Source organism: Chinchilla lanigera, unplaced genomic scaffold (genome assembly GCF_000276665.1).
Source record: "Chinchilla lanigera isolate Chin_1 unplaced genomic scaffold, ChiLan1.0 scaffold00010, whole genome shotgun sequence".
In the NCBI taxonomy this organism is placed as follows: Eukaryota; Metazoa; Chordata; class Mammalia; order Rodentia; family Chinchillidae; genus Chinchilla; species Chinchilla lanigera.
Genome location: NW_004955411.1, coordinates 25,314,941 through 25,326,368, shown reverse-complemented (window position 1 = coordinate 25,326,368; position 11,428 = coordinate 25,314,941). Strand labels below are relative to the sequence as shown.

The 11,428-nt window shown below is 38.3% G+C and overlaps 1 protein-coding gene across 1 annotated transcript in view; it reads left to right on the top strand.

Annotated features, from left to right (window-relative positions):
* Positions 1 to 10,833, top strand: part of Usp45 (ubiquitin specific peptidase 45) — a gene marked incomplete in the record, with an annotated part of 59,748 nt that extends 48,915 nt beyond the window's left edge. The window contains 5 exon segments of the mRNA XM_013510783.1: positions 1 to 314; positions 1,946 to 2,043; positions 5,020 to 5,106; positions 8,891 to 9,044; positions 9,704 to 10,833. Of these exon segments, the coding sequence (XP_013366237.1) occupies positions 1 to 314; positions 1,946 to 2,043; positions 5,020 to 5,106; positions 8,891 to 9,044; positions 9,704 to 9,834 (784 nt within the window).
* Between the last annotated feature and the right edge of the window lie 595 nt (positions 10,834 to 11,428).

The following is an 11,428-nucleotide window of genomic DNA, read 5'->3' as shown; positions in this document are numbered from 1 at the left end:
CGAGGAGCGGCTGGCCGCCGCGATTTCCCAGCTTTGCGTGAGCCCCGCCGCGGCTGGAGACGGCGGTTTGGACAGAGAAAGTCACCCGGCGGGCCTTCCGAACCGTGCTTCCGAGAAGGGCCCGCGGTCGCGGAGTCCCCAGCACGCCTTTCAGACCCTGTCTCAGAGCTACGTCACGACCTCGAAGGAGTGCTCCGTGCAGTCCTGCCTCTACCAGTTCACGTCCATGGAGCTGCTGATGGGGAACAACAAGCTGCTGTGCGAGACCTGCACCGAGAGGGGGCGGAGGCGCCAGCGGGAGGCCGGCGCTGCAGGTGCGTATTCAGCTTGATCCGTTTTCGTCGCACGGGTGCATTGTCCGTGACCGGTGGAGTCTGAGACCCGTCCTTCCACACCAGAGCTGCGTGGCATAGGAGCTGTCCTACTCGTAATCGACCAGAGCATTTAAGACCGTGCTAAGTAGATTTTCTTTTCAGTCGACTTCGTTGAAATAAGTCAAAGAGCAAGAAGCGTACACCTCTGATTTGAAAATGCAAATCCACTTAATTTTATTTGAGGGAACTATCCAAAACCTTTCTAAAAAATGTCCTAAAACTTGGTTGTATCTCCAGGGAGACTAACGTCTTTCATAAATCCTATCGATCTACTTGTAAGCTTAAGATAGAAATTGGGAGATTTTAAATATTTGTACGTTATGAAAAGTAGTACAGTATTTAGTTAATTAATAATTGGGGAACAGTTAAATGGGACTTACTAACATGTATGTCTAAGGAGGCCACACTATTCTTTGCTCTGAAAATACTGCCCATGTACAGAATCATGACAGGAAACATGTAAGAAAATCGTCATCCAGAGAAGAGAAAACTGTTCTCTGACCAAAGAAAAGCGGGAAAGGGAGGGCTATCAAGTAAGAAAGTTTTAGTGAACCTCTAGTCTTAATTAAATGGAAAGAGTACTCTTACTGACTAGTAGTTTTAAAATGTAGGTACTGTTCTTACTCAGTAAGACAGCGCCAAGAGACCAGGAAGTCTGCAATTGAAAAACTGTTATGATTCCCAAGAAGTGGGAGCATGCCAGGCACGACAGGGCCACGTGGGCAAGCGCTAGGGTCAGTCTAGTTTCTGAGGGAAGGAACTGGCAAGGCAAGGTAAAGAAGACTGTGCTGGCTAGTTTGAATAATTTTAGTGGGCTCTTGCGTATAGGGGCTATCTCTAATTGACTGGGACCTGGCCCTGGGGTGATTAGGGCAGATGGATAGTGGCCCAGAGTATAACAGTCCAGTAAAGGAGGTTGATGGGGTGGGGACTCTGGACTGTTAGTCTGCATGTGAACCGTGCACGTTAATTGTTTATGGTCTCTATGAATTCGCCCTGGGAGAAGCTGTCCCTCCAGTGTCAACCAGGCTGTAGATATCAAAGCATCAGAATAGAGACTTGTATACTAGCTAAATGGAAGAAGTTAAAATACCGATTTACAGTACATTAATCTGAGTGAAGTGTGCAGTTGTCCATATTCAAATCCTGTCATAAATCCTGTTTAACAAACTCTTATTGAAATGTCTTACGATTTCCCATTTATGAATTCTCCCTTTGTTGCACAGTAATGAACTAAACTTATTAAACTATAGTTGTGCTTCTGGTGGTGTTTGGTTGGAGGGCCCTGGTGTAAGTTGCTCTTGGTACATCTGCTTCCAGCTCCCAAAGTGTGTTGGCAGGTCCTATCTCTCCTATTCTTTGTAATTATTGTGTGTCCTTAAAACATTCCCTATTAAACTTTCATTTTAGTAGTCTTTTGGAAAGGAATAGACCCCTGTAATCAGAAGTCCAGTTTCTTTAACCTTTTAAAAATGTAATAAGATGGTTCTTTCTAACTACTTTCTAACTTACTATACTACATTGTAGGTAATGTATAAAATAGTTTTACAAGTTTATTGTATTTTATACAGAAAAGAAAGCAGAAGGAGTTTATACTAATGCCAGGAAGCAATTGCTCATTTCTGCTGTTCCAGCTATCCTAATTCTCCATCTTAAAAGATTCCATCAGGTAAAAATCCCTCTGGCTGCACTGTAGTTACTTTCATTGTGTGTGTTTTTGCAGAGCACTGTCCTGTAGAATATTGTCAAGGATTAGAGAGTAATTTGTTGAATTTAAAAATTTGTCATGAGGGATTTTCTGCTATTTGAGCCATAATAGTTTACAAGGCTTTTCTAATTAAAATTGTTTAATTCACAGTATTTGAATACTTTGGCAATGTAAACCTAAGTATATCTCTAAGCATGTCTGTGTGTGTTAGTGGAAAATATATCCTATTATGGGCACTTAAAAAAACAGCCAACTAGTAAAGTACACACGGGAGCTGGGCATGGTGGTGCATGCCTGTAATCCCAGCACTCTGGAGGCTGAGACAGGACAATCGCTGGTAAGCTGGAGGTCAGCCTGAGCTACATAGTTCAAAGCCAGACTGGCCTACGTAGCAAGACCCTGTCTTTTAAAAAAAAAGGAAAGTGAAGTACACCTGGCTTTCTGAGCGCTCACTCACTACCCCAACGAAAGGTCACCGGAGGGAGAACTAAACACAGGCAGACGGCAAGGCAAGCCCTGTGTCTGTAGGGCTGCATGGTGGAGGACGGCCTAAACATTTTTTAATGTGTCATGTTCTTTTCACTTATTTGTAGTTTTAATCCAGTGCCTTTTTTTCAGTGAAACTTCTTTGTATTTTTAAATTTCTTTGGAAGAATGAATAATTGAAATACTTTTAAAAAGTTAGGTTTTTTTTTTTGGTTTTTTTGTTTTTTGGTTTTTCTCCGGTACCAGGAACCGAACTCACGACCTTGCGCTTGCCAGGCAGGCGCTTTTGCCGCTGAGCTAAATCCCCAGCCCCAAAAAAGTTAGGTTTTTTATATTTAAAACAAAACTGTAGCAATGGAATTAATTTGATTAGACTTGCCAATAAATAAAACATGAGTACAACTTAAAGTTACTATATTAAGATAAAGGAGTTGTCAAATCAGTTGGGGATGGGGCTGGATTCATTCTGTAAATGCCCTAATCGCCTTGCCCTTGCTGGGACAAAATGCCTGGCACGTGCAGCTCGCAGGAGGAGAGGTTTAGCTTGGCTCAGGGCTTCAGAGGTTCGGGCCCAGGGTTGACTGGCCCCAGGGTAGAAACAGACAGAGGCGTGGTGGAGCAGCTGTGCCCCTCATGGTGGCCGACACACAGAGCACAGGAAGTGCTGGCAAGAACCGAGAGGAAGTGGAGGAAGCAGGTACAGTGCTTTCCTAGTCTCCTAGGTATCTCTCAGGCCAGTCAAACTGACTATCAAATTAACTATTAGGGAAAAATAAAAATAAAAGGCTTTACTTTTTACTCTTTCTGAACAGTGAAATACTGACTGGGGGAGACATACCACCCTGAAATAATCTGAGATTGGATGTCTAGAGAGAGCACCTGATGAAAAAAGGGGCAGAGTAATTGGGTATAGGTTAAATAATTGTTCCTGGGATATGACTTCATAATTTCATTTTCAGTATCAAGTTAAATCTTCTAATGGCACTTGAAAAAAACAAATCACCTAGGGGATATATTTAGATTCCAAAAATTAGGTTGGCTTTTTTCTTTAAAGAAAAGTAAGAAACAAAAAGGTGACAGGAGCCAGGCTTGCTTGTGCATGTCTTTAATCCCAGTACTCAGAAAGCTGAGGCAGGAGAATTGCAGCAAGTTCAAGGCCAGCCTGAATTACATAGTGAGACCCTGTCTCAGATGGTAGCTCCACAGTGAAATAATGTGAGTAGTATGCAATGCAGAGGCCCGTGAATGAAGTCATGAAAGCCCTGTATGAAAGGTTGCATGTGTTAATTTTTGTCTACACAAGTAATTCAGATAATTCTGTGCCTTCTCATTCCAAGAGAGCTTATTTATAATTTTAGGTTGCTTACCCAGTACCTTTAATAACCTAACCTATCAGGTAGTTGTTATTATAATTACATGATGCAAAGCAAATTTGCCTTCAAAAATTAAAAAACAGAAAAAAAGGTACAGCTTACTCAAGAACATAAAAGTTAGCCTGGCAGGGTGCTGTACACCCTTAATGCCAGCTATTCTGGAGGCTCAGGCAAGCAGATTCCAAGTTGCAGGCCAACTTGGGCAGTTTAGTGAGACCTTGTCTCAAAATACAGTAAAATAAAAAGGGCTAGGGTGGTAGCTCAGTGGGAGAGTACTTGCCTAGCATGCACAAAGTCCTGGATTCAATTCCTAGTACTAGTACAAACAAAATCCCCGTGAGAGTTCATTTTGATCTATATAATTTATGCCACTTTTATTGATAAAGTGTTTAGTTTTTTTTTCTTTTTAGTAAATGGCTATTATTGAATTTTAGCAATGAGAAGGAATTATAATCCATTTGTCTGGTTTTTCTCCCTTTACCTGAAATGGAACCCAGGGCCTTCACTGAGCTACATGCCCAGCTCTTTATAAAATTTTTTATTGTAAAATGGTATTGCTAAGTTCCTGAATTGTTTGGGCTACCTTGAACTTGCAGTACTCCTTCCTCAGACTCCCAGAGTGCTGGAATTACAGGTATGCACCACCACGTTATTTTGTACCTGTTTTTTGCCTTGACCTAGATGACCTTAAGTCAGGTACACTGTTAACAAGTCATTGAGGTAGGCCTAGAACATCAAGGTCTTGGCTATTTAGTTGGATACATTTCTCGATGGCATATATGTCAGCAGCTTAGCTTTTAACACATTAAGTTTATTTTTCATTGATGTTGAAAAGCCACAGTGGAAGTTCCCTATTGTTCTGATTTTTACCCGTGTAAGTGAATAATCTTTGCAGTAATTGTTTATGAAACCTAATCTGTAATTTAGCCATATCAGTTGTGGACTACTTACTAGTCATATTTATTTATATCTATGAAAAAATTCCCAGAATGTCCCTTTTGGTTTTAACACATTGCTTTGGACCTAATTAAGTCTGTTGCATTAAAAAACTGTTTTGTTTTGTTTTTGTCTTTTTAAGGCTGGCATGAGTCTTCGTAAAGTAAACAGACATGTAGATTTTCCACTTACGCTTGACCTGGCACCATTCTGTTCTGCTACCTGTAAGGTACTGTACTTTGGGGAATTTAATTGACTTGCAAATAATAAGCTGATAAGCTTCAAGATATCCTGTGCACTGTTTATTAGGCTGTGCTTTGTTTCCTTGTTTTTTGGGGTTTTTTTGGTACTGGGAATCAAACTCAGGACCTTGCACTTGCCAGGCAGGCGCTATGCCACTGAGCTATATCCCCGGCCCTCATTGTTTTTTAAATAAATTTCACCTCTAAATTTATATAGTGAAGTGAAATCAGTAACTCACGGCACATTTAATACACTGGATGCAACCTTTGGGGAAAAGAGAAGGCGTGGTGATTAAGAAGATCAAAGCTGCTTGTAAATGCAATTAGAAGCTGATGGTTGCTGAGAGGAGCGAGTGGGCTTTGTGCCCTCTTCTTCCTTTTGAGCGATCTACTTAATCAGTAGTCCATTTAGCATTTGTGGAGTTCTGCATCTTTTGCAAATCAACAAACCAGTGTGTTGTTTTTCAAGCCATTTCATGTGTTCTGAGAGTAGTGTACCTGTCAGATGAGTATGATACTTCAAAATTGCTAGTACCTTACTAGTTATAGAAACTAGGCATACTGTTATACCAGCTTACTAACTAGGTATAGAAAATATTGGTTTATAATTGCTTGGCTTGTATGTAAGATTCATGCTGATAATATTGATAGATTTTTCTTTTTTTTTTTTTTTTTTGGTTTTTCTCCGGTACCGGGAACCGAACTCACGACCTTGCGCATGCCAGGCAGGCGCTTTTGCCGCTGAGCTAAATTCCCAGCCCCTTAGATTTTTCTTGAAGGAGCCACTTACAGGGTAACCTCAAATCCTGTTCACGATTATTGTCCAGGAGTCCTCTATGGTAAATACCAGAATGCTTTGAACTTAAAATTTTCAGTACACTAACCAATCAAAACAAAAAAAATCTTAAGTGTGGTTTCTGGTGAATCTAATGTATCTGCTGTGGAAAAATAGCACTGCCTGTCAAGTATTAACACTTAGTATTCCTAGAATTTAATAATGTGTTAAAAATAATAACACAGGGCTGAGGATATAGCTCAGTGGCACAGTGCCTACCTGGCAAGCGCAAGGTCGTGAGTTCGATTCCCGGTACCCCCCCACCCCCCAAAAAAGCAATTCAGTAAGTTGTATTAAATTTATAGGAACATTATATTTTCAAGAGTACCTATTATGGGGAATTTCTAATGTACACAAAATTAGAACACGGCCAAGGGTAGTGGCACACACCTGTAATCCCAATGGTTGGGAGGCTGACATCAGCCTGGGCTACATAGTGAGCTCAAGACCAGCCTGAACCCATAGTGTAACCCTATCTCACCACCCCAAAATACATTAGACAGAACAACATAACGAATCTCCATACCCAGCCCTAAAACCTTGGATCTACAGCCAGTCCTGCCCCATCAACACATCCACCACTTCCACTGTTACTATTTGAAGTTAAGGTCAGGCATCATATCACCCATAAATATTTCATCTACAAGATAAGAAAGACTCCCTATCCTTTTTAAGAAACATAGCAGCTGTGTCATTTAATGTAATTCCTTTGTGTCATCTAGTGTACATAGATCTAATTATCTCACAAATGTGATTTTCAAATGATCTAATTTCCAAATAAGGGCCATGTGGTATGATTGGATGGTATCACTTAAGACTCCTTTAATGTGCTTTCCCTTCTCCTGCCTCTCTTACCTTGCTTGCCATGTATTTGTTGCAGAAACCAGGTTATTTTTCTTGTGTTGCTCATAATTCAGGTTTTGATGATTGTTACTCTGTCTTCTTTAGATCTTACAAATAAGTAGTCAGACCTAGAGAAACTTGAGTAGATTCTGATTTAATCCCTCTCCCCCTTGTCTGGTAAGGCTGCTTCATAGGACGTGTTCTGTTCTAAAACTCGGAGTGCACTGCACCCCTCGATGTGTCTTGTGTGACATTTGCAACAGTGGTGCTCAGTGCTACATCCATGAGCTCACTGAGTTCCACAGTGATGCCCTAGAATGGCACTTCTCCTTTATTTATCCACGGCAACACTTCTAGAGAAACTCCTTTTATCTTCATCCTTATTCCTCTTAGGTGGTTTTGTTTTGTTTTGGTTTTGATCTCACTATATAGTGCAGGCTGGCCTTAAACTCCCTGTGTAGCCCAGGCTGGCCTTGACCTTGCAGTGATCCTCCTGCCTCTGCTTCCCAGGTGCTTCCCTTTAGTCTTTTTCTTTCCTTCTTCTCTTCCTTCCTTCCTTCCTTCCTTCCTTCCTTCCTTCCTTCCTTCCTTCCTTCCTTCCTTCCTTTTTTATGGTATAGGCCTTATGGAAAAGGAAGGATAAATGCTTGACTCTTTCTGAGCCAGTTTTCAAAATAATGAAGTACTGAACTCCCCGAAGTGTGCTCAAACTGTGATTGACTTCTCATCATAAATTTCAGGATTCAGTAGACAGGTTTCAGTACATTACACTATTTTGCTTTTTGTTTATGCTCCAGTAGACTAACTGATGTATCCATTTTTTAGCACTGAGCGCCACTTCAAGTTGGCTGTAGTCATTCTGACATAAGCACAGTAGTTCCTGGCAGAGTGGGTTATGTCACCAGCTAGTATGTATATTGTTCTGTTTTGTTCTGTTCTGTTTGAGATAGGGTCTTGCTGTGTAGTTCAGGCTAGCTTTGAACTCATGACATAGCCTAGGCTGGCCTTGAACTTGTGGTGATCCTCTTGCTTCAGCCTCCCAAGTGCTGGGATTATAAGCATGTGCCACCATGTGCAGCTATATTTTTCATTTATGCACTTTAAAAACTTTCCTGTTTGGTGATTGCTTTTTAAAGTTTAATTTTGTTTAATAATTACATAAAATGTTTACATAGTTTGAAAGCCAAATGTATCAAATAGACTAAAAAAAATAAATTCAAAGTTTTGTTTTTCTCCCATGTGTATTTGCTTCCTACTTTATGAATATTTTATTTTATTTTATTTTGCCTTTTTTGAGTCAGGGTCTTGCTCTGCAGTTCAGCCTGGCCTTGAGCTCACTTTGTACCTCAGGCTGGTCTTCAACTTGCAACAATCCTCCTGCCTCAGCCTCCTGAGTGCTGGGATTACAGGTGTGCACCACCACGCCCGGCCATTATAAATATTTTAAAACTATGTTTTACTCTTTTTTGTTTTAAAATATAAGCAGATAGCTGTGTATATTTCCATCTCCCTTCTTAAATAATGTAGCTTATACTGTATATCCCTGTTTTCTATCTTATTCTATTTTTTGAGCTGGAGATTATTTCATAGAAATACAGTCTGCATTCCATTTTTCTCTCCTCTGTCCCTCCCTCTCTCCATTTTTAAAGCAACATAATGCCCTATTGGGTGGATGCATTACAGTTGATTTAATCATTCCTTCATTTATAGACAATGGAGTCTATTGGAGTCTTTTGATGTTACAATAATCCTGTTGTTAATAGTCTGATGCATTTTTTAAAGAATTTTTGTAAATGTAAAGTTCTATAAATAGGATTGATGAATCCAACAGTAATATATATGTAACTTAGTATGAAACATCACTGCAAAAAGGTAGTGCCCTTATGTGTTCCCACGTGGAGTCCCACAAGTACCTTTTATTCCCCACAGACCGGCCAGCAGTCTCATCAGGCCTAATTGGTGCATGAAAAGTATCTCAGTGCAATTGAATAATGCATTTCCCTGTTGGAAGCAGGATATATATTTACTTGCTTTTTCTTATAATTGTATTTCACTAAATGTCACTAACTTTGGTTTTTTTCTTTATTTAAAAGAATGTAAGTGTGGGAGATAAAGTTCTCTATGATCTCTATGGCATAGTGGAACACAGTGGCTCAATGAGAGGAGGTCATTACACTGCATACGTGAAAGTGAGACTGCCCTCCAGGAAACTATTGGAACACATCACTGGAAAGAAAAGTGTACCTGGTATGCCCTCCTAAGGATACTTCAGGCTTTTTAAAGTATATTTTATTCTTGAAAATAAATGAATTTATCCTCCTTTGTTGGGAAGAAGTAGGTTATTATTTCACAGTAGATACTTGGATTCACTTTATTAATGTTAAGTGAGAATGACTAAGAGTGCTTAGTCTTAGGGAATCTTAATTATTACAAGACTACCCTTTTAGGTGATATGAAGTGACACATGGCTTTTCAAGGCATTGAGTCATTTTGTACTGTAGTACAGTAGAATTTAATAATAACCAACATTTTTTGAGGACATACCAAGTCCTCCAAATCAAGTTGGAACTTTGCTGGCTTTGCCTATACATGATCACAGTAACTTTGCTCCTTTCCTGCCTTTCAGTGAATTTTTCTTTTCTCTGAGCAAGTCAGTATTTACTTAGCTAATATTTCAGTAGATATTTAAATGAAAGTGTCACTAACTGGAGATAATTATTAATTACCACAATAATATTAGTGCTTTGAAAGTATTAGTTCATTTTGGAAAATACTCCAAGAAGAAAGAGACTTATGCAGTAAGATCTGTCACTAGAAAAACATAGTCTTCAATGAATATGCTGCTGTTTATACTTTAGAGAACATAAAACGTACTTATTGTAAAGTTCTGCTTTTTATTTTGTTAGGTTTGAAGGAACCTGATAGTGAATCAGGAGGCCAGTGGGTCCACGTTAGTGACACTTACGTGCAGGTGGTTCCAGAATCAAGAGCACTTTGTGCACAAGCTTACCTTCTTTTTTATGAAAGAATATTATAACTATTTGTTAATTGTTAGTTCGCTCACTTTTATTTGGATGCTGCAACGGTAACCATAATAGGTAACGTGCCTTTGTAATCTCTCTTCTGTAGGAAGAGCATATCCCTCAAAACTGCTTTAACTTTTTTTTTTTTTTTTACTGTTTTGGAGAATGCTTTTAAAGTCACTTAAATTTATTGAATGCTTTCAAATTAATATCTTAAACATAAGGACTTTTTTGTTAAAAACTTGTCCTAGGGGACAAAGAAATTTTCTGTAATAGAATAAACATCTTTATGATATGGCTTATCATTATAAGCACTCAGAAACAATCCTGGTGAATAAAATCATTCCATAATACTGCATTTCTGAAAAGTGGGAACATCTTCCTGGTCATGTGAAATATATCCTGTGCCATCATTTACTTGTTTGTTTTAACATTTTAGCTTTTTATACCTTAGCCATGTTACAAGCAATCATATTTCATATTTTACATGCTGATTATTTTTCATTATAAATATTAAAATAAATTTTTAACTATTAAAGAGAAAATATTTATCCATGTACCACTTGATTTAAAAATCATCTCAGGGCTATCCTATGGTATATGTGTATTATAATTTGGGAAACACTGCTGTACCTATATGAAGTAATGCTTAATATAACATAGTTACCATGTCATATTTTATATGATTCAGCTGTATAAAAAGTGTTACTGTAATTTTAGTACTGTGGGTTTACAAATAATTATTGCTTAGCTTATTGAGGTTTTGAAAATATTGAAACATTTTATAAACATATCATCTGCACTATTCATGGAAGATTTAGATAATATCTAAGTGGTTGGCCAAGGTCAAAGTATAATTATAGATAATTGTAACATACAGAATTGGTAAATAGAAATTGATAATCTATGTGGCACCATAGGACGTCTTTGAAATATGTTACCAAATTGTATTTGTAAATGGTAGAGAATTATATTCTTATACTTACAGAGAAATAAAGTACATTTTCTATTTATGTATTTCAGTAAATATTAAACATTGTTTTAGGGTATAGAGATCGCTTGTGTGGGTATCTTCAAAAAGCATCATTTAAAATTTTAAGAGAATGTAGCTTTTACTTTATTGGAGCACAGAGAAGGCACTTCTATTTTAAATAGTAGCAATATGGTAGTTTCCCTTCTTTACAATACAAATTATTAAGTTGACAAAGCTTGGCTTGAAAAATACTATTGCTTAGGCTTAAATTTCCAAAAAATCATGGGTACTTCAGGGTCATATTATTGAATCAAAACATAACTGCATGGTTCAAGCATCCTAATCATTAGTGCCAGTGGATGATACTACAGGCAAGCATTGGACAATTTCCTAGAAGGGGAGAAGGAATAAGAATAGTGGTTGTATATAGTGTGTGGAAATATTAACCAATCCTGACCCTTTGTAAAAAATAATTCTATAATACTGTGTGTATATATCATTATCAAGGTTACCAGTGCTGCCTTTTGATATAGGGATGAATGAAATTACAATTAGTATTAAAGATAGTAATAGTATATAAGATGCAGAGCTTTAAAATGTCATGGCATAAATTCTATTTTTAAGGTGTTGAAATT